The sequence below is a fragment of the Motacilla alba genome, chromosome 2, assembly GCF_015832195.1.
Source record: "Motacilla alba alba isolate MOTALB_02 chromosome 2, Motacilla_alba_V1.0_pri, whole genome shotgun sequence".
Taxonomy (NCBI): Eukaryota; Metazoa; Chordata; class Aves; order Passeriformes; family Motacillidae; genus Motacilla; species Motacilla alba.
In genome coordinates this window covers 114,247,771-114,271,485 of record NC_052017.1, presented here as the reverse complement: position 1 = coordinate 114,271,485, position 23,715 = coordinate 114,247,771, and the positions used below count along the sequence as shown (strand labels likewise).

Here is a 23,715-nt window from a genome sequence, read left to right as displayed (position 1 = left end):
TTGGCTGCTGAGTCATGGAACTACGGGTCATTAAATATATATGAAGTGAAATCTTGGGCTTAGGGTATAAGTTCACAACAATCCTGTATTACATGTCTTCTGGGCCAGGAGGAAGGGAGGGAATCTAGCTCTAGTTTTATAATGAACAATGATTACTGCTTTAGAAGTGCTAAATTTTCTATGTAGCCAAAGGAGATTTTAACATAAGTGCAGTGAAAGTTTTAAAACTGTGCTCAGACAAAGTGTGGCACTCTTGATCCTATAATGAGCGCAGTGCAGTGAAGCCCTGGACCCACCCTGTAGAATGAAGAGCATTGTAGTATTCATGTAGCATGGAAATGGCAGGTGTGACAGTTTTCCAGTGCAATTCTGCTGGGTGCCAGTGCTGACAGCTGAAGGATGGTGTTTTCTTTTGGTTTGATATTGAATGCTCCTCTCATTATGAAGATCTTTCTTCTCTCCAGAAAGCTAGGTTGTTATTTGCTGTTTTCTGCATTGCTCATCTCTTTGTGGTCTTTCAAGACAGTCTGCTGTTATCCAGGGAGCAGCCTTTTCCAGTGGATATCAGACTTGTACTGTCAATGCACCCTCCCTGATTTTACCCACGACATGGGTAAAATGGATGTTCATTTTCTTTATGATGATGTCCTAGCCCAAACCCTTGGTTCCATGTGGTTTATTACACATTGAGCATACCATGTGTGCACTATTGCAGATACGTAATCTAAGAGCGAGCAAAGTCCAGGTTATGGGCAGTAGCTCTGGCACCACGTCCAGCTGCGGGACATCCACCTTGGTATCAAAAGTGAATCATATCATCCTCATCTCCCAATGTATTGTGAAACATGATTTCAATAAAGATTTTGAAAATCTGCATAAGGCTGTTTCTTCTTGCTTAAGAACAGCTATTGGAGAGAGAAAGAGTACACTTCTGTTCTGAAAAGCTTTCTCAAAATTGTTCATTTAAATATTGGAACAAAACATAATAAACCCGAAAGGTAATTGCTGAGAAATGGGTATGTCTAGTCTGTGCAACCAGTGCAGTTTGGCATATCTCAGGGTCTTCATCCTTTAAACACACAGACCAAAGACAATTCCAGCTACTGGTCTAGTCTCATTTCTTTCCCAAGGAAACCAAATTTTGGAAGGGGGTGGCATGTGTCTCAGCCATTCTGTGACATGAACTGAGCACCTGGGACTGAGCAGAAGGGAGATACTTCTGTGTCCTGGATTTTGGAGGGAAGCAGAAGAAGGACAAGGCCATATCTTTCTAAGAGCTGCACTGAGACTGGGGAGCTCTAAGGAGCCAGAGATGAATTGCCCAGATACATGGCTCTAGACTAGTTCCTAAGGTATGTGCACCTATTGTTTGAAAGAAGTGGAACAAATAGCCAAGCTATTAGACTTTGCTTTTTTAAGTTAGAATACCCATGGGCAAGTGTGATAATTTTCCATCATCAGTGTACTGTTTGTGGGTTTTTTGCTGGTCTAGCGCCAACTTTCAAAGAATAATAGAAACCACCCACTGATCGGTATCAGTCTCAGCTGTTGAAAAAATCTTAACAAAATAATACATAATTATTACTGAAAAATTCACATTTTTCCTTTGAAGCTGAAAACAGGTTGTGCTTTTGTTTGTAAGGAAGCTCTCCACCCACTCCACAATTAGTGGTTGCTCAAAACATGTACCAATTGTGCAAGATAGCACCCTGTCAGCACTGGAAACAGAATAATTGTATTGAGGTGGTTCCATACCTGGGGTAGTTATGAGGGAGTTAACGGGTCCTGCTCTAAGCTCTAAGCCAGGTGAAAGGAGTGTCCAAATGTGTTGTTTGTATTTCTAGAACAAACTTACCACTTAAAGCAGCTTAATTAACTGTGGGGCTGCATTGCACTGAGCTGTGCCTCTAGACTTCATATACCAGAATTTTTGTACTTTCCATGTGGAAATAAGATTTTTCAGCACAAACCCCTGTTATGCAGAAGAGATTACATTACAGGAGCTTTGCCCCAGTAATGTACTTAACATTAGATACTGCTAGGTCACTTTTTTCCTCATTCCCTGTTCATATTTTTTTTGATCTTGCCTTTTAAGGGCATTATAACGTATTACTTTCATATTATTGCATATTACTTTTAAGAGCATAAAACCCATGGGGTGAATGGCGCTCAGTGAGTTATTTTCCACTGTTCAGTTGGCAGTTTCATGCCTGATTTCCTGTCTACTATTCAAACTCTTCTCTAAAGATGGAAATACTAATGTTGTCCCCATCCTTTCTAAGTAATGCTCTAACATCTAAGTGCTGTGCAAACACTTGCTCATTTATTTTCCATCATAACTCCTAGGGTACAGACAAGGAATTCAGGCACTCAAGTTGAATAGGCTCATAATGCTTTATTCTGAGCTCTCAGTTCTACAAATCATGTCTGATGTTTGTGGTAATACAGGAGATATTTTGTTAAATCCCCACCTTCCTGACTTCACTCACGATTGCGTGTGCCCGACACTTCTGCAGATTAGACACAGGAACTGCTTTGTGGAGAGTCTGGAGAGAGGAGTTATTTGTCACTGCAGGACAGCAGCATCCAAATCCACAGCCTGACAGTCTCGGGTGTGAGCAATAAGATGTTCCTCTGTCCTCCTCATTCATTAGACACCTTGCAGCCTTTGCAACAGATGAAGAAGAGGTCCTGCAGACAACAAGCTCCTTCATGCATGATCCTGAGCCAGTCCTAGGAGACAGGAGACATGAAAGAGAGCCGAGGAAGGGGTGGATTTGGACTCTATGCAGGCAAGCGGGAAGAGTGACTGTCCTCTTCCTGTGCCTAATCCACAAGTGGGATTTTGCTGGAAAGGACTCAAATAACCTGAACTGTTCTTTCCTACCTCTGACATACATGATTCAGGGTTTAAAAATCTATATTCTTTGTTTTCATATTGTAAAGACTAGGTAGACATAGCAGAAATAAGGTGTATATTTCGCAGTAGCTGTAATATTTTCTGTTTAACTGTTTTCCCAGGGATTCAATGTCTTTTCCTTTCTCCTGGAATCTCTGAATTAACATTTTGTACCTTCATGTTAGATACCATCTAGTTCAGGCCAAGGCTGTGGTCTAATATAGGTGGTGTTCCATAGTCTAGATGAAGCATGAAGCAAGACAAAAGGACAGACCCCTCTGCCCTCATAGAATCATAGAATCACAGAAGAGTTTGGGTAGAGAGAGACCTTAAAGATCATATAATTCCAAACTCCTGCCATATGTAGGAATACCTTCCACTAGACCAGGTTTCTGGTCCAACCATCCAACCTATCCTGGGCACACGTGCTTGTGGCAAGTACAGCATGAGGAATCATGAGGTCTGATGCCTCAGTGGGAGTCTGGCTCTTTGTCTTAAAATGCCACCAAGGATAAATTTGATCAGACCTCTGCCTCTGGGATGGGGTAGTGGGACAGAGGTGGACAGTCCTTTTGCTCTGCTCTGGCTGCTGGGGCTGTAACCTCTGGAAGAGGCAAAGAAGGGCAGAGGCCAAGAGCAGCTGCTCCAGCAAGGCTCACTAGTGGCACCTGTTGGAGAATTTTTATGGTACCTTCGAGGTGAATTAAACACACCCTTGTGCTTCATTATAAAAGAAGTTAATGAACAATGAGTTGGGCAGAGTCCCCATCACAATATGCACTTCTACTGAAATCTGCAAAGATGCATCACAAACAGATGCCTTATGCACACAGCACCAAATCCAAGATTATTTGCATGGGGCACCTCAGCCTGAGGATCCACCCTTCACCCAGCTCTGCTGCTCAGAGTTCTCCCCTGAGCTTGGCTTCCTGAGCACTCTTATTCCAGGATGGCTGCAAGACAAAGCTGAGACTGTTTCTTATCTCATCACCAAGGGAAACTTCACTCCCTTGGAAGGAGTCTGTTCTGGCTCTGGCATTCCTGCTCCCAGCCAGTTTAACCCCTCCTTGCCCTCAATGCCAGATCATTCCTCAGTCACAAATTACCACTGCTGAACAGTTATAATTAAAATTTCGCTTTTATGTATGTCACCACTGGAAGCCTTTGGACCGAGCCAAAAATTTTGGGGGAGACTGTCATGGGAACTTGAATTGCTGTGAGCAATCAGGGGATGGCTCATCCAGAGGCATGTGTTGGTGTTGGCACAGTGTCCTTACTTTTCTGGGGAGCTGTCTCCATGCTGACTCAGCAAGTCAAATGCTTCCCTTAGCTCAGGAGTGGTTTTTGGCAGTCTGCCACTGCATTTCTGACCACAGCAAACCTGTTTAACTTATGAGACCAGTCTTGAGCTATGTAACTGGAGCACCAATGTTTGTCTATTTGTTTAAAAAGCAATAATTGTCCCCATTTGTAAACTAGCCAGCTGTTTAAATGCTTCTATCTTTTACCTTGTGTTTTATCTTCATTTTCCTGTTCTCTACAAACATCTACCTGTCTCTCCTCTTCCATCAGCTTCTTTCTTCCTGTTACCTTGTTCTTTTTGTGTTTTTCTGTTTTAATTTTTGTCTTTCTACCTGGAATTTGTCTTTTCAACTGCAAAGCAAAGCTGTAAGAGGTAGATCTCTGATCTTTGCCTATTTAAGTAAAAAATAATATAGAAATATATAGAAATAAATAGGTAAAATACAATATTACAGAAATTCTGGTAGTAAAAATTAATATTACTTCCCCAAATTTATTATCTGTTTTCAGTTACAATTCAGTTTTCCTAGGCCAGAAGGCTGATTCACATGTAAAACCAGTGGGCTGTGCTTTGAACAGTTTATTTAGTCCCATATTTATATCTAATCTGGACATTTTTAATCTAATCTGGACAGTTGAACAGCCTTACACTGTGAAGTTGGCTTCATATTATGTCTGTAACACCACCTTGCCTTATTTTTCCTTTCTTTTGCACAATGAAGATGTTGTTCATTACCACAGTTTGCTTTCTCAAAACAAACAAACAAACAAAAAACCAAACAAAACCCAAAAAAACCCAAAACAAATGAAGAAAGCTTTGGTTCGTAGAAGTATAATCATGAAGAGGAATATATCACAGAAAAGAATTGAAGGGATAACTGGCAGATATCTTCTGTAATATAGAAAGGTACTTACTCTTCAATCTTGGCTTGTGTCTTCCAATAAATATTGTATTATAAAAAGTAGAATATAGCTATAGGAAAAAGAAATCCTTAAGTAAATCTAGTAGTAGAAGAATGTTTATTTTCCCTTGGAAGAGTAAAATGTGGCCCAATTGCATAACTGTGTGCCCCACACTTTTTGCACAGTCCAGTGAAGCTCAGATCTCCATTAAAAACCATATTTATATGCAACCATTCTTGGCAAAATTTTCCATACCTAGGCAGCAGGCTTGCATAAATCCACCAGGGATGCTCTCAGAGGATGATTCCTGTGTTCATGTGTAGATGCAAAAGGAAAGTAAAAATATTCTGAAACCAAACCAAAACTGTTCAAGGAAAGATGTGCTGATGACCTCCACCATTTTCAGGCTGTGGTTCCTTTCCAGCTGCACTCTTCATCCAGCTTCTCCATTTTCCCCAAACTTCTGGAGACTTCTACAATCCCAAAGTGGCCTAATAGCTGCTGAAATCACCATCAAGGGGAAATTGCTGGTGGTTTCAAACAGCTATCAGCCTCTGTCTCCCTTAGACCTGTAGTGGCCATAGCTGAAATAAAAAGTCCCCACTGTGACTACAGGTGCCAAGCTGGCTTCCAGCCAGAATGCCATCTTGCCAGTGAGGTGGTGGACCTTCTGATTTCCTTTCACACTATAGCAATGGATATTGTCCTTGCACAGGTGATCTCTTCAGGAAGAAAAGGAGCACGAAGCCAGCTCCACAGCAGCCTGATGTGAGGCTTGTCAAAGTGTCCCAAATCCAGACTGCAGGACCAGAGCAATACCAGCACTTGTGTAGAGAAGATGGAAACAGCAGAGAGGTTCTTAAGATGCCACCCTTCTCACAGAATAGGTGCAGGTGTCACTGAATCTCTGTGGCTTCTAAATGCAGATGTAGAGTGAATGTGAGTGTAATGAAGGAGGAGACATGAAGTAAGTGCTACCCTTAATGGATGCCAAACTCAGGCAGTGAATCATATAATCATAGAATGGTTTGGATTGGAAGTGAACCTTAAAGAACATCTAGTTCCAACCCCGCTGCCATGGGCAGGAACACCTTCCACTGGGTTGCTCAGAGTCCCATCCACCCTGGTCTTGAATACTTCCAAGGATGAAAAGTCCACACAATGTCTGGGCAACCTGTTCCAGTGCCTCATCATCCTCACAGTAAAGATTTTCTTCCTCATATCTAATCTAAATCTACCTTCTTTCATTTTAAAACCTGTACCACTTGTCTGATCACTACATGTTTGTGCAAAAAGTCCCTCTCCATACTTCTTGTAAGCCCCTTTGCAGCCCCTGGAAGGCTGACAGCTAAAGAGCAACCAGTAATCTACAGGGCAGTGCACCTCTTTAAAAGGGGGAGGAAGGAGGGAAGGAAGGAAGGAAGGAAGGAAGGAAGGAAGGAAGGAAGGAAGGAAGGAAGGAAGGAAGGAAGGAAGGAAGGAAGGAAGGAAGGAAGGAAGGAAGGAAGGAAGGAAGGAAGGAAGGAAGGAAGGAAGGAAGGAAGGAAGGAAGGAAGGAAGGAAGGAAGGAAGGAAGGAAGGAAGGAAGGAAGGAAAAGAACATCAGCAGAAAAAAAGCAAAGGGAAGCAAAGTGAAGCAGAAGGTGCCATTGCATTCCCTGCTCCATCTGCTGGAGCAGCCCAGAACACCTTGACAATTGGATTGCTGCAATCTTGTCACCCAGACAATTGGATTGCTGCAATCTTCTTGGCTTGTTACCCAACTACCTTTCTTCAAATAATTATTTGGTAGCAGTGAGCTGCATCATTTTTGTAATCACATCTGAGATTTGATTTCTCCCTGTTAAGTGTTTTGAGCACCTGAAATTGCACATTTAGAAGTAACAGGATAATGTAGAAGCTTCTGTTTTGTTATGAAATGATACAATACAACTCAATTCCAGAGTTTAAAAAAAGAAAAAATTGCTTTAAGAAGATGCAGTTTGCCGCACTGGATGAGTGGTAAAAACTCCTCGTGGTTTATTTTACAGCCATTTCCTTTTCCTGCTTGTGTTCCTGTATGAGTTCTCTTTTGTCTCCACTTTCATAATTGCTCTCTTTACAGCTTCTCCTCAGCAATACTTAGAAAAAGGTAACTTTCATAAATCTTAATATTCTCAATTGTTACTTTAATCATATGTTTAATAGTTCCCTTTCCTTTTTTTTTCTATTAAAATTCAAATAAAGGATGGTGTTTCTGATTGAGATTTAGTTTCTAATGCTTGATATTAAAGGGAAGATAGAGGCATTGTAAATCCCAGGTCTGATAGGGAGGTTACTAAACTTTTAACTGACATTCCTAAAAAGACAAAGAAAATCCCAGAGAGAAAATGAACTGATATGGTGCAAGTAAATCAAGTTCATTATCTGATACATGAGCACATTCAGAGGATACTCTGAGATAAATATGGAAATATTAATTTGGTTATTAGAGGAAATATCTGTCCTTACTATTATTTAAATGCTCAGGGCAATTTTCATGAAACAGGATGCAAATAAACCCAGTTCCCAAGCCTGTCTAATTTTATAGTACATCAGTGTTGGTTATCCTAATATAAATACAAGGCATTGTCTGTGCAGAGTGCTTCATCAGGAAAATAAAATGACAGGGTTAAATATATCACAATGATATCAGAATACAAAAGAGTTGTACCTCTACAATCTACATACAATCTACAGAAAAAAATTATGATGATGATGATTGTTTTAAATTTTTAATTTTAATTTTTTTTTAAGGAAAGAGAAACATGCTCTTTTCCTGAAGTCAGATGACTCACAAATTCTGCAGAAGGCAGAGTATAATGTAGGCAGAGTCTGCCCTCTTAACAACCATGATAGCTGCTAAAATAGAGCTGTGGAGTGATACTGTAGTAGCATGAATTTATTTTAGGTTGTGTAGATCATTAAATAATTACGGCATTATTCTTTACAGCATCTTTAATATAATTTCACTCATATTATTTTAGATAGTCAATTATAATTTAGATATGCAAGACTTCTGCCTATTCCATTGACCCAGGAAAACTAGGGAAAAGGTGAATCCAGCTAGGGATCTGTTGGAATTATATCTGGAATTACAGTCTCTGGGGGAAGATACTGCATTTCTGGCATGATCACTTGGTAGCAGCAGCTGGTTTAGGAGGGCAGGCTGGGTAATGTTGTGCCATGGTGTGCCATGGTGTGTCAGGTCTGTTGTTGTGAGGGGACACGGCAGCCAGTGTTCTCTTCCCTGGGCCTGGAGCATTGCTGATGCCTTTCAGCTTGCAGACATATGATGGCAGTGCCAAGCCAACATTGATGCTGCACAAGGACCTTCAATTTGCTGGACTGTCCCCACAGTACAGGAGCCTGTATGCTGACAGCCATCATTCCTCTCAAAAATAGATGTTTCTTGTGGCTGGTGAGGAGTAAAGTCTTATTTCTTGTTCTATTTTACATTTTCAGTGATCCCAAAAAAGCCAGGTTTTCAGTTTGGCCTTCAGAAACCTCAGTGATCTTACCCAGCATATCTCCATATCTTCATTAAAGTGATACTTGATATAAATGCAAAGAAAAATTCATAGGCACATGGAAGAAATACCATTTTTGGTGTCTAGAAACAAGAAACAAATATTGACTCACAAAATTGCTGCTGTAAAACACAAGTGACACACAAGGAGGTTTACCAGTAGGTGGTGACATATAATTATTTATTAGCTATTTTCTGGCTGCAAAGGTTCTGAGCTACAAGCAGCTTTACTGCACAACTTCTTGTTTAAGCTTTCCTGTATTGCTCCGCCTTTCTGAGATCTCTTTTACAAGTTTCACAGCTGCAGAATTGTTTCATAGCTGCAATTGCATCTTCTGGCTGTATCATGTCAGCCTACTCCAGTTCCGTGAACTGCAGGGCTGCCTTCCCACTGCTGAGCAAAATGCTTGGTTTGTGTGGTTTCAGGGATTTTCATCTCTTGATGAAAGAAAATAAACCAGTTCTCACAACACATGCATGAGAAAAAAAAAAGCCAATCCTTTCTTTGTAGTGTGTACCTCTTACTTACTTCCCATGAATAAACAAGGAATAGAGTTGGCTGTGTGGAAATCTGCTATTTACTGCCAAATGTAATCAACAGCCTCTCCTAAGTCCATCACACCCTTCTGCACATCAGTGCTCCCAGGTTATGAAGCCATCATTAACCCTGGAAAAACCTTATTCCCCTCATCTTGGTCTATCTATTATTTTCTATTAATTTAAATACCATGTGTGGGTTGTGACTAATGAAAGCCATATAGCTACACCAAATGAGATAAAGTTCAAATTTAGATAGTGAGCAGTTTTGGAGCAGCAGGAAGAAACAAGCCTAAAGGCTTCTCTTAGGCTTCAGGAATCACCACGGTAGTGAACTGTTTTATGGGAAGAGTATTGGCTCCATGGAGGCCACAGCTCAACTTCACTGGCTGGAGCAGAGGTGACAGATAAAGAGTGCTCCTGGCAGCCTCTGCCCACAGCCAGTGGGTGTATCTGGGTGAAAAGTGTCTTGATGCCCTTTGGGGGAAAGTGGTGCAATCTAACTGTGCATCAACCTCGCCACAATTCCTGGCCCTGAAGACACAAGCAGACTTTGTGCGGACACAGCTGTCCTCGGAGCCTGCGTGGGCAGCCAGGCTGGGCTGGAAGCGGCTGCTAAATGCGCTGTACTGGGTGAAATGTCAGCATGCTGTCTTGCCCGCATCCACGTGCTCTTGAGCTGCTCTTTCTGAACTGGTTCTAGCTCAGTGTTCATTAGGGCTTGACCAAAAGGTCCTATTACAGTTCTTAAAAGGTTTTGCATTTTCTAACTGCTATTTGATACATTGCTGAGTTCTTGAAGAACACCCATGCTCAAACCTGCAGTGACAAAAGTTTATACATTCAAACAGATGCAGTGCTTTATGCTATCACTGGCCTGAGTTAAGTCTTGAGCCAGTGTCAGTTTTTCACATTAATATTCTTCTTACCATTTACACGAGGAGTTTTCTTCACCAAGCCAGGGCAGTAGGTTTTTTCTGACTGCACCCATAACTCTTGTGGGTCATCCCCTTGGGCTGAGGCAAGACAGCCAAGCTCATACACAACACACAAAGGGTTGCAGAAAATTTACTATCTGTCAACCAGTAGGACCACATGGTGCTTTTAATCCCTGCTGTACAGACTGGTGGCAACTGCCTGAGCTTTGTCTGTGGGAAATAGTGTATTTGTCAGAAGAATATCAAAATACCACACCCAGAACATCAGGACACTCCACTGGTGCTGTTGAAAAATCAGGAAAGCCTAATGCCCACTAATATAAATGGACGGAGATTCATGTTTATCATCTGCTAGATTTGGTGGAGTATCTGTGGCAGACAAGATTCCTGCTTGTCTTTATCACAAGGACATACATAAATCACAGCCTGCAGCCTGTTGTAATACAGGCTGGCTTTGGGACTGTAGATTGACCTATTTAAGACTTTCCTGAGAGAAAAAGCAATTATTTCAGGTAAGTTGCCAGGCAGCTCCTGTGCTCTGCCTACACCTGGTTATACTTTTAGAACTATTCTATATGTGCAAAGCAGAAAGTGAAAGGAGGTGGGCAGCTTTAGAGAAGTTACTGCTGCTGTTTGCTGGCAGCAGGATGCCATTTATAAATGATGTTATCGTCACTTTGCAGCACAACAACTCAAAGCACAGAGGGAAGAGGCAACTGTGATGGCAGCTCTACATAGTGCAACACAAGATATGATGAGGGGACACAGGCAACTGTTGCTGGTTAAATGTTATTCCTGGGTGTTGGACACAAAACTGTCAGTAACTTCTGACTTTCTTTTTCAGTGTTGTTTCAACAACACATGCAAAAAGAATTAGACACCAATATAATAAATTTTTTTTTTTTTTTTTAGGATGAAGAAGTCACAGGATGAAATCAAAGATGACACCCAGAACTGAATTTTTCAATAACGCAAATAGGCAGGAAATGGGAAAGCAAGGTTTTTATAAAGCAATTATATAATATCAAGATAAATTCAGCTGATGAAAAAGAAATTTTTATAGGAAAATAAATGAAGCACCTGTGCTTAAATGAAAATGGGATAGAGGACTGGAGCTGGCATGCAAAAGGAGTGATTTTTAGATTAAGTGTGGGCAAACCTTGATGCTGCAAATAAGGGTAATTTCTTCAGTATAGTAACTTTAAAATTGACTCAAATGTAATGGCTTGTGCACAGTTATCCCATGCTTCACTGCCTGCCCTTGTTTGAAGCCAGGACAATATCTCCACCTGCCAGATTTGAGTGTCAATGCCTTCAGTGTAGTGTTCAATTGCAACAGCAAGATGTCCAAATCTTTACTGTTTTATCACACAGCTGTGGGGACACCCACAAAAACTGGTACAGAAGTGAGTCTGAAAAACCCTTCAGTTTCTCTCTTAGAAACATATTACGCCTTGATGACTAATGAAACATCACTATACCTGAGCTGCCTCCTTGATGGCTTGATGCCAGGTCTAGGAGGAAGCCAATATTTATCTTTCAGAAACCAATTCATTAGTCCAGGCCAATTCTACTCCTTATGAATTCTCATAAGTCAACAACAGAAAGGAGAAAAGATTTAGTGGGAAAATAAAAGGTCGTCAAAGGACAATGAAAAAAACCCGAAACCAGCGTGGTTGTCTAGATCTACTTTCCTTTTCTCCTATGATTCACTCTATGATTCTGTGAGAGACCAGTTTTCCCCTTTCTTCCAGACAAATGTTGTTAGAGGAAGTAAGTCCACCTCCGCAGCCATCCCTTTGCCCAGCTGCTGAACCCCGCCGTTCCCTCTTGCAGTGGCACACCAGAGCCAGGGCAGCCCACAAGGAGAAGGGAGGGGGAACAGGCTGGCAGCTGAAGGGCAGCACGGGCTGCAGCCACCAGTTAGCACAGTCTGAATCTCCTGGACACCGGTCAGTAACCATTTCATATATTGCTAAACTTGAACTATAAACTGCAATTGGTAAATCTGCAGGATTAATCAAAATACACCTGGCTAACCTTCAAATTATCAACTATTACAGCTGTTTGGTTACTTTGGAACTGCTACTGCTACGTGACATTAGCTCAAGGCCAGATCTGCAACTGTCTGCATCAATCTGGCAAAGCTTTCTGCAGAAAGGTGACAGAGCAGAGGGGGAACAAGCTCTCTCCAGAAATGGTTAATCAATAGCTTGCTAGGTTGACTCAGTGCCATTAGATACAGTAGTGTACCCACTGTATATAAATTGTGACCTGTCTTCTGTTTCATTCTCAGTCACCTCTCCTGCCATCCTGGTAGTTACCCATTTTCCACTTGGAAGCTTTTGGGCATCATCAGAAATGTTCCTAGCATCCTGGATCTGGGGAACGGCTGTAATACTTTGTTGTGTGTTTTGGTTTCTTCTAGGGAGGAGGAGAAGGTAAGGACTCTTTCTGAAAAAGCATCTCAGTGTGCCTGGCCTTTTTTGGTGTCAAATATCCTGTGTACATCACTAAAAGAGCTGTAGTCAGACATGTGCAGGACAGCATAGACAATGCTGTAGTTTGGTGTTTTGAGAGATTTATGTTCCAATCAAATTTTTGCATATGAACTTTCAATAGTGTGTTGATGCCTAGAGGTAGCAGTAGATACAAATCTATGCATAAGTGAGGTAATTAAAATATGAATATGTATGTCCTGATTTCCTAAAGTTCTGGGCTGTAATTTCACCTGTATTGTAATCACAGCGAATACCTACTTATATGTAATTATTGTTTAATACCTACTTACAAACATTTTTATATTATATCTAGTAACACAATTTAATACAGGTAATATTTATGTATGAAGTATATTCCTTAAAAGCATTTATCCTACTGACACATTTACATAAGGAGAGAGTAATTTGCTTAACTTTTCTTATTTTTTTTATTTTCCACAGTAATTTTCTAGTTTTATTTTAAAAAGTTTAATTTAAAAAAAAGGTGAAAATAATTAACTTCATTTACTGCAAAAGCTGAAATATTATATGGAAGTTATTTCAGCAGTCATAATGTCCTTATGCAGGAAAGCTGTTTCTACTCAAAAAAGAAAATAATTTAAACATATGCTTGATTTTAAGTATTTGCTTAATTTACAACATGGGCTTGATGACATTATGTCTGAAACACTAGCTCTTATGCTTACTGAGGATCATAGCAAAATTCCCATATTTTTAGAGAGATGTGGTCTATTAATGGGATTTGCCAATTATAACAACCTTTCTGTGCTCAAAAGTTTCTTTGCTTGGTATTCAAATTAAATTGTGGATAAAATTGTCCAAAAATGCACTAGATAATATCAGTGTGATGGATTATTTATTAGTGTGACAATGTCATAACTGTGTCAGCTAATGGCAATAATTTTCCATTTGTACAGGTGAAAAATATGCATCTTATTCAGGGAAAAAAAATATGACTGAATCAAACTCTTTTATTATATGTTTTGTTATGTCTATTAATAGTTAAAGTTGTTCTTTCTTACATAGCTTATCTCTTAAAGAGGAGAAAAATATTTGTAAATAAACTACTTATTTGGGATTTTTTTCCTCATTTTTTTTTCACATTACACAAAGCCTAACGTCAGTGTTTTATGTACCTGATAGTCCTGGAGAAGAGGTCTTTATACATGATTTTAAACTGAGCTTTTGTTTTGTGTTTTGTAGGCGGCAAGGTGAGCCACCACTTGAAAATGGGTTCCTTCCATACCTGGGCTGTGCCTTGAAGTTTGGTGCCAACCCCCTTGAATTCCTCAAAGAAAAGCAGAAGAAGCACGGCCACATCTTCACTTGCCATGTAGCAGGGAAATACATTCATTTCCTCACTGACCCTTTTTCATACCATGCATTGATGCGCCAAGGAAAACACTTGGACTGGAAAAAGTTCCACTTTGCTACTTCTGCCAAGGTATTCCTGGTTTTAATATCTAACATGCAAAGTATCTGCTGACATACCCAGTTAATCCCTGTAAATATAACTATGCCTTTGGATAGTTCTGGATTGGTTTCACATTTCTGCACTTTTACTGGTTTAAAATAGTAGGTCTTTTCTTTCCTCTACCTAAATGGAAAAGAAATTTGCAGTGATTTGGATTGTTCTAAGACATTATTCTAAGACTGTACATTATGTTATTACATTATTATCCTTCCCTCTAGTAAGCTATGAAGTTTTACTTTGGATTTTTGTCTGTTAGACTTTATCATCCAGGTAATGACAGGCCTTACTTATCATGCATACAATTTGTTTTGTGACAGGCTTTTGGGCATGGTAGCATTGACCCAGCAGAAGGAAACACCACTGAAAATTTTCATCAGACTTTCATTAGAACCCTTCAAGGCAATGCCCTAGATGCCCTCATTGAAGCAATGATGGAAAACCTACAGTACGTCATGCTGCAGTCAAGAGCACCTAAGCTTCAGTCTAATACCTGGGTGACAGAAGGACTTTATACCTTCTGTTGCCAAGTGATGTTTGAGTCTGGCTTTTTAACACTTTTTGGTAAGGAGTTTAGTTCAAATAATGACAAAAACCTATCATCAAAGCAGGAAACTGAGAGAGCTCATATCCTAAATGCCCTTGAAAACTTCAAGGAATTCGATAAGATTTTCCCAGCCCTCGTGGCAGGGCTGCCTATCCACCTCTTCAAGAGTGCCCACAGTGCACGTGAGAAGCTGGGAGAGGCACTCCTGCACAAGAACCTCCTGAAAAGGGACAACCTCTCTGAGCTTGTCACCCTCCGCATGTTCCTGAACGACACCCTGTCAACCTTCGATGACATGGAGAAAGCCAAGACCCACGTGGCAGTGCTCTGGGCCTCTCAAGCAAACACCATTCCTGCCACCTTTTGGACCTTGTTCTATCTTCTTAAGTAAGTCCCAATACTTGTTGCTCCCAAACAAGAAAAATATTTATCTTTCAGAAACCAATTCATTAGTCCAGGCCAATTCTACTCCTTGATACCTCATCAGTGATAAAAAAACGTACTGTTTGCAACAGAAGTGCTGTGTTGTTCAGGACTTCCACAGAAAAGCCCTTCACACATCTGAGAACAAGTGGTGGTAGCACAGAGCAATTCTTTAGAAGCTTTTTTTTTGTTAAGAAACAGCACTCCAGGGCAATGCTACACTTTGTCAAGAAAGCTTTGGAGTAAATCTGTATGATATGACATTAAAAGTCCTAGTTGCAGTCAAAACATTAATTGTATTAAAGGCTGCAAATTTAACTAGACATTTTTAGACCATCTCACTGAGCAGGCAACATGAGGTTTCACTTCATAATTGTTTTCACAGATACTTAACAGAAAACAATTTATATGTTGATAGATCCCACTAAAGCTCTACTCTAGATTGCACCTGCTGAGCTTGTTACTTGTGAGACAAGTGCACAGCTCAGATAATGCTATCAAATGTCCATTTTAGAGTAGGCCTTTCTGGATTATCTGCTTCAGCATAACTAACTCTGAAGTATGTGTCTAAACTTCTAATGCTTTTACTTATCATATCTAATTGCTAATACTAATTTTTGGGGTTATTTAGTACTTCTTGCTCCAAGAATGCATTTGCTTTAGATTTTCTGGACTTAGAGTCTTTTAACACCCTGATTGTGCCTTTGTCAAGACACAATTGCACCCTCTTTTATTGAGTCTATATTTTTTACCAAACCTCATATTTTAATGTCTGAAAGAAAGGCTAGATGGTGAAGGCTGCCATGTGGGTTCTTAGTATTAGGAAGATTCTTTTCAGCTAGACAAAATGTTGTCACATCAGCCAGAATAAATGATGTTATAAAATTGATCTATAATCCTGCTCCTAAACTTTCTACCTGCAGTGGGGCTATTTCCTAATCTGCAACTGGCTAGTTTTTTTTCTTATTTTTGGCATTTCTTTTTAGTGCCAGTACTGTTTTATACCTGAATTAAGAACACCAGCTCTGTCCCAGTTGTCATTGAAGACAAAATCAAATACTTGGGATTCCTTTCTTTTTCTTTTTTTTTCCTTTGAAGTTATCCTGCTTTTGCCAAGACATGAAAAATTGGAACTGCAGCATTTTGCTGCAACATTTTTATTTTAGATGGTTGAACTTGTCTGCCAACAAAATAAATTTTAGTCGGGAAGAAAGTTAATGGCAAAACCCCCTCTTAGACAATTTTTAAATTTATATTATACCTTTGCTCTTTTGATCTTAGGAGTCCAGAAGCAATGAGAGCTGCTACCAAAGAAGTGCAAAGTGTTTTGGAAAGTGCTGAAGAGAGTATCAGCTTAGATGGCAAACATATTTCCTTGAACCGAAAGCAGCTGGATAATATGCCAATACTAGGTATGACTATTTTATACAGGATTATTTTATGCAGAAATCACACTACAATTTCCATGGTCTTCTTTTTATTACCATATAAATGCTTGCTATAGAATTCCTCTGGAGTTAGCAAAGAAACAGTAGAACAGAACACTATATGTTCCTTAGCAATAGCCAACACAAGCAGGCTTCCCAATGTCCCAGGTGGTACTGAGAGTATCAAAATTCACATGAACACCACTTTTCATGGGTAATGGCGTGTCTCAATAATACTACACTGCTACATAACATAGACACATGGATAATTCGGAACAATATTTTATTTGCTTATGTCTTGAAATCAAATTAAATGGTGTTGGCAAAACTTAAATTCCTCTTCTTATCGTGTGAAGCAATGTTTTCTAATACCAATATTTCTATTTCCTCTCAATATTTTTCAAATTATAAGTATGTTTTCAGAAGGTACAGAGAGTTTTGATAATGCTGCATTTTAAGTACTGTTACTTTAAAAAAAAAGTCAGCTAATATTGAAACAAAAAAATCCCATATTACTTTTTTTCTGAGTATGGGTCTCTATATCAGGACCTCTTAAAGCCTCAGAAAATTCTGCTTACTGCACTGTTTCTTTTTCTTGTTATGCTTTCAGTTTTCACTGATTTGGTCTTTATCTCAGAGCGAAAATATGTCTCACTTTTGAACATTCTGCTTCATCCACTATAAGCATTTTTGTGGGGAAAGCAGATTAGGCTCTCAGTGGTATCTGCAGAAGGGATAGAAATGCTAAAAAGAAATGAGAAAGACACTTTCTTAGGCATGTATAAAGTTAATATTAAAATATTTCTTCTAATAAATTCAGGGTTTGATAATGGCTCTGAAATAGCTCAATATCCATGACCTGCCCCCAGTATGTGAATACACTGTGCAATCATTCCTTGTCCTCTCCCAACAGACAGCATCATCAAGGAGGCGATGAGGCTCTCCAGTGCATCCATGACTTTCAGAGTGGCCAAGGAAGATTTCACTTTGCACTTGGAGAACGACTTTTACAACATTCGCAAAGATGACATTGTAGCTCTTTATCCTCAGCTGCTGCATTTTGATCCAGAAATCTATGCTGATCCCTTGGTAAGCATTTTTTGCAAATTGCATTAAACTTGGTGCTCTGACAGAAGTTAACAGGCCTTCAGATAAAGCATTTATTGGGGTGCCCCATGGCTGGTTCTCTGCTGTACCCCAGACAGTCCATTCTTACACCTGAAGATGTGATAATAGGAAACAAAAAAAAAAAAAAAAAAAAAAAAAAGGTGTGCTACCAGCCCCAGACAGACTAAGCCTTCTACTTAGTGCCTTCCTCAGTGAGGGAAGATCACCATGATGAGAGTCTTTGAAGAAGGATAAGGATAATAGTTTCCCAGGGGCACAGAATTAGAATTCTTCCAGTTCTCTTTCTGACGCATGAACAAGAATGCAGGCTACAATCCTTATTTTTAGAGGTCAGGAAAGAAAAGGGGAGTTATCAGCAAAGAACCTGGGGTCCTGTCCCACATAACAGAACTTCTCAGAGGCTACTCTTTCTAGCACAGCACCATGGGGGCTGGTGGTACTTTACAATGCTTATTGCTGGAGACATCCCCTTCCTGGCCTGCATTTTGTGTCTTAGTAACTTTATCTGGCTTTTGGAGGTACCCAAACATCAAGGAACTCTTTTGTGTGCTCAATTGCAGACATTCAAATACGATCGCTTCCTGAACGAGAAGGGAGAGGAGAAGACCGACTTCTACCGGAACGGTCGGAAGCTGAAGTATTACTACATGCCTTTTGGGACAGGCATAGCAAAGTGCCCAGGCAGGTTATTTGCTGTCCATGAGATTAAACAATTTTTGGCTCTGGTGTTTTCATATTTTGAGATAGAGCTCGTGGACAGTAATGTGAAGTGTCCCTCTCTAGATCAATCCCGTGCAGGACTGGGTATTTTGCAGCCCTCCAATGACATTGATTTCAGGTACAGGCTGAAATGCTAATGAATATATGTTTTTGTATTATGCATATACACTATGTACTAGTAGTACATAAATACACTGTATATACTAACAGTACTAAATACACTGTGTAACATATGCTTTATATACATTTTGTGTATATATGCAAATGAAATGCTTCAAGTCTTGGGGGAAAATCTATATGAAGATGCTAATTCACCATTTTAATGAAAAATGTGCACCAGTGTGCTACCAGCTTACAGTGGGTTTAATGCTCTCTTTTGATGCAAATGTCTCCTTTTTTACCAACCATTTGGAAAGGCAAGTTCAGATTTTTTTCCATTGTGTGTGTCCAGCAGCCAGGTTTTTGTTCTGTCAGCAAATACTTTCCCACAGGTAGAATTTCATGAGCTAATTCATAATAATTTCAAAATTATACTACAGTTAAAATAGATTCTTTTCTATAATTGAAATGTTGGGGGGGTGGGCCTCCTCACAGGTGAAATAAAGTTTTTGTTGTATAAAGGCAGATTCACAGTGGGGAGGGGAGAGTTTCCTGGGGAATTAAATTTATGGTTTTATGAAAAACTGGAAGAAGACTTGAAAAAAACCTACAGAAATATTCACGTTCAAGTGAAACTGCAAAATTTGTATTATATTCTTTGTACGATACTTATTTAATAAAGTGCTAACTGTGTTAAAATAAATTATATTGGCTGAACCAAATGCATCTCTAGAGTGTTTGTTGTTTTAACATCTTAACATTATCAAAGGTTTATGCACTCACCCAAAGCCACCCAAACCAGTTTTAAACTAGCCAGCTCAAACACCAGTATGGAGATAAATAAATCTACCACATATTCATCAATAGTTCTGGCTGCATTTAGCCTCATTGCCTAAATTTCATTTTTACATAAGCCTCCTTAGGTCTTCCTCATCTAATTCCATTAAAGTTACCATGGGTAGTCGTATGCCCATATTTTTTTCAGTGATGGTATGTCCATAAGAACAATTGTTTCAGGGTTAATATAATTTAGTTCTCTCTAACATCCCTGTCCTTTTCTGTTGCAAGTGGCAGATGTGTGTATGTATGTCACAAAAGTACATTTTTTAATGAAATTTCTTTGGTCTGAAAGAGACAGCTTTCTTATCATTTGCTCATTAAAAGAACAAATGGACTTAAAACATTGTTTTTATCCTGCTTTCTTCCAAGTAGGAAAAAAGTTTTTTCCTTAAACAAAAGTAAGCCTTGTGAGAGATGAGATACAGGACTATTTGATATTTTCAAATGTCACATTCTAGCAAGATATCCAGCCTAGCTGATAGATCTCTTCCTAAATAAGAATTTTTTGTTTGAGTTCTACAATTACTTTATTCTTTTTTTTTCTCACTATCCACTGTGCTAAATATTCAACGGTTAAGACAAAGATTATGCAGCATGTGCATAGAACTTTATTTTGTGTGCAACACACATTTATTATCTGTGTGTTGTCTTTGTAATTTTATTTAATCTTTTTGCATTTTCAAAGGAGAACAGAGAGCACCAATTTCTTGCACCATGTATAATATTGAACAATTATGTATAATGCAAGGGGGTTTGAATTATTACTTTGGTTCTCTTAGTAAGGGTAGTATCCAGTACAGCTTGTTTTCCCTCTTCTGCCAATTATACTTTGTATGATTCATATAAATTATAACATTTTCAATGTAAGCTAATTTGGAGAGTAAATGAAAGCCTGACATGCGCCCTGGCACATGTTTTTATCATTAGAGTATCTGCTCCTTCTTTCTTAAATAAATCCTGCTTGAAACAGCAGTTTTTGAGGGCAGCAAGGCTGTGCAATATTTTAAGAAATATACACTTCCTTGATGAAAAGGAATTCAACATGGAATTACAACAACAGAAAAAAGATAAGACAACTGCTAAACTAATTCTAGGCTGCTTCAAAAATTATGCCTCTTTTACATCCCATTGGCTCCTTAAAACCAACTGCTCCAGACTTTTCTGGCTGTGGTTTAATGGGTTCTTGTGAGTTCCTTTGGTCAATGAGAAATTAAAGTATTCAGTAGCTCCTCAAGCTGGCCTGACTTTCAGCTGCCCAAGTGTGGGAGAATAATGGAAGATTGGTGAGGAAGATTGTGAACATGGTCAAATGGCTTGCTAGCTGAGGTGTCAAAAACCACATACATCGTACCAGTTATTGTTAACCTCATGTGCTGGACAACACCTGTGTTCAGATAACGCAGTCCTGAGATAGATTTAGAGGTATCCTGTTGAGCATGGTTTAGATTCCTGTCCTGCTGTGGGAGCAATCAAACAGTAGTAAACTACACCTGCATGAATTCCTGATATAGAGGGAAAAAGAGAAGGTTTGGTGATCCCCTAGCACTCAGAGAGCTCCATGGTGCCTGCATCCCTGCCTGTGGGCTGGCTTCTGCCTGGGTACTGCTTTGGGAATCCCCCGTGGCATCATGATTTAAACGCAGACAAAAACCAAGCACTAAATAGCCAGTCATTCACTCCCCCAGCAGTGGGATCAGGGAGAGAATCAGAAGGGTAAAAGCTAGAAAACTCATGGTTTGTTTCCAACAAAACAAATTTTCTCTCCATTTCATCCATGCTGTTGTGGTTGTTCCCGTGTCCTGCCTGAGCTGGCTCACACACCAAGGAATACTGACAGAAGAGAACTCAGGGGAAGATAAAAACATCAGAGGATCACCCCACAGATTAAAGCCCAGTTCTGAACACTGTGGAGAAAATACTGATTAAAGGGCAGAATCACCACAAACTGGTGGAAACCAGCACTTTCACCAGACAGGGCCCTGAAAGGTGGCTCAAGAGCTCCTGACCAAGCTCCGGTGGCACCATGGTCCTCACCACTCAGCCTGGGCCAGTCCCCTCTTGCTGGGGTAGCAGCTCTCCATGGGTGATTGGACCACATAACCTGTAGATTGATATAGTGTATAGAACAGTGGCAACCAGCCCTCTCTGCTCAGCTCTGGACTCCTGTAGCCCGAGGATGATAAAACACGTCTGCAGGAGACCCTTCTTTTTCATATTGACCTCGTGTTATGCAGATGAAAAGACCCAGTATAAGCCCCTAAGTATGCTTCCACTTTATGGCAAAAGACACACAGATGAACTGTTTGAATAGCTTGGATATGGATTTACTTTTTTTTTAAATATATATTAGGGTATATACAAGTATTTTTGTTTACTGCTGTAGCTGCTAATTTTCTAACCTCAGTTAAACCCCTGTTAATGGAGTTGCACAGATGCAAGTGAGGGGAGAAAAGAAAGTACAAGGTCTGTGGCACTATGCCTCAGCTAATGTAATCAAATACTTCGGCAATCAATACTCATCTGCCTTGCCAGGGTCACAAACAGCACGAGGTTATATCAGGGCAATTCTTTCTGCTGCCTCTCCTAAAAGCAGGACTTGTATTAAGACAGGAGAACACAGAAAAACAGTACTAAAACCATGAGAGCAATTAGAAATATATTGGGCAGATCCAGGCTGGTAGCAAGCAGGCAGCCTCTACTGTGGGCTGTGCGAGTATTTCACATTATATACTTACTATTTAAAATGCATGAAGAGGTATGGACAGAAGAGGAGCCATGACCTCAGCCTCCAGGTGGGCACCCTAACCATTAGGATAGCTCAGGTACTTTTCTCAGGGAATTTGTAGCATGTTTTCTCAAAAAAAAACCAAAAGCAAAACCAAAAAAAACCAGACTCAACAGGATGATTTGCATGATGCTCTGACAGTGCCTTTACAGTTCAAGTGCTCTCTTATTAGAGAGGAGATTCAATTTCAATTTGGGATTGCAGTCCCTGAGGAAGTTAGTGAGCTGAGTCTCTCCCCCCACACCCCCAGAAGACAACTCTATGCTTGTGGTTGTCCTGTACAGGGTAAGTCAGAGTGCAGAATAACTCTTGAGGAACACATAAGCGTAACATAGATTAGGCACACCAGGGAGATTAAATGTTCAGATTATTTTGGACCCAGATGAGCTAGACATGGGGCTGGTCAGATGCCTCTGAACAGTGATTTGGGGATTAGGAGCAAGGCAGAGCTGGCTGAGTGAGACCATGTGGCTCATAATCTAGCAGAAGGAGGGTGAGTATTTTGGGAGAGCAGATTGAACCTAGGCAGTGAAAATGTTCTAGAGCTTTTACAGGCTAAAAGAAATCTTTACTGATCATGGAGCTCTTGGAAGTGACATGGTGACCTTACTAATGAGACATGACACCATGTCAGAAAACAAGACAGTGTTACAATTCTGAAACCATGCTGGCCACATCTGCTGTAACAGAGCTGAGTTCAGGCAGCCACTCTTCAGCATGTCAACAGGGGTTTTGAGCATAGATTTTTAAACTCTTCTTCAATTTTTTTTTTAAATCTTACTGTAGGAATATCAGGATAAACTGCTATTTATATTATGAGATCTCTTATGCAAGTTTCTGATGAAATAAAAGAGGAAGCAAAAAGAGGAAAAATCATGGGATAATTTTTCGGAAAGCATGAAATACATTTTAGAGATAGCTATTGCTTAGCTGTTGATAGCGTGCTTCAAGTTGTTCACGATCTTGGTCTAAACAGAGAGCTGTGGCACCATAAATAGGAATTTGCCATTTATGAACTGCACAGCATGCTCTATCTGAAAGTCAACAGGCTGAAGATTGGACCAAAATCTTCTGATGCTCCTGCTCATTGCAGGGGATTGGACTAGATGATCTTCCAACCCAAATTATTCTATGATTTTATGGTTCTATTATCTCCTCTAATTTACACTGCCAGCTCCACACAGTTAAGGAATATACAGATGAGGCTTGATCATAATTATGTTTAGCTGCATGCAGGGGTTTTGGGGGTAAAAGCAGTGATTGCCTCCTAATAACCTTAGAATTAAATAATAAAAAGGTTACATACTATTAACAGGAGTGCTATCAGTGTAAATACCCAGCTTGCTAACTCTTGTTTACTTTAACTTGTTTTCTGCCAAGACAGACAACTCTGTGGGAGACACATTTCAAATCAAATGATCTTCAGTGACCCATGACTCATGAAGGGAGAAAGAGGTCACTTCAGAACAATTCACTAAAGAGCCATAGATTTTTAAAATTAAAAGTTTGTTGTACTTAAATCACCTGTAAATAAGATCCTGAGGGTTCCAATTATCTTTTTAAAGATAACAGTAATTACTAAAATTTGTCTCATCAGATAGCAGGATCCCATAGAAATTTTGAAAGATTAACACACCTTGGCTGGCTG

The 23,715-nt window shown here is 39.8% G+C and overlaps 1 protein-coding gene across 1 annotated transcript; it reads left to right on the top strand.

Annotated features, from left to right (window-relative positions):
* Positions 1 to 11,927: 11,927 nt before the first annotated feature.
* LOC119698206 (cytochrome P450 7A1) lies at positions 11,928 to 18,920 on the top strand. Its single transcript, XM_038129863.1, has 7 exons — positions 11,928 to 12,078; positions 12,423 to 12,567; positions 13,831 to 14,071; positions 14,419 to 15,032; positions 16,350 to 16,480; positions 17,409 to 17,584; positions 18,184 to 18,920. Exons 2-7 carry the CDS (start codon positions 12,488 to 12,490, stop codon positions 18,478 to 18,480), a joined length of 1,539 nt encoding a protein of 512 aa, XP_037985791.1. The 5' UTR covers positions 11,928 to 12,078; positions 12,423 to 12,487; the 3' UTR covers positions 18,481 to 18,920.
* Positions 18,921 to 23,715: the final 4,795 nt, after the last annotated feature.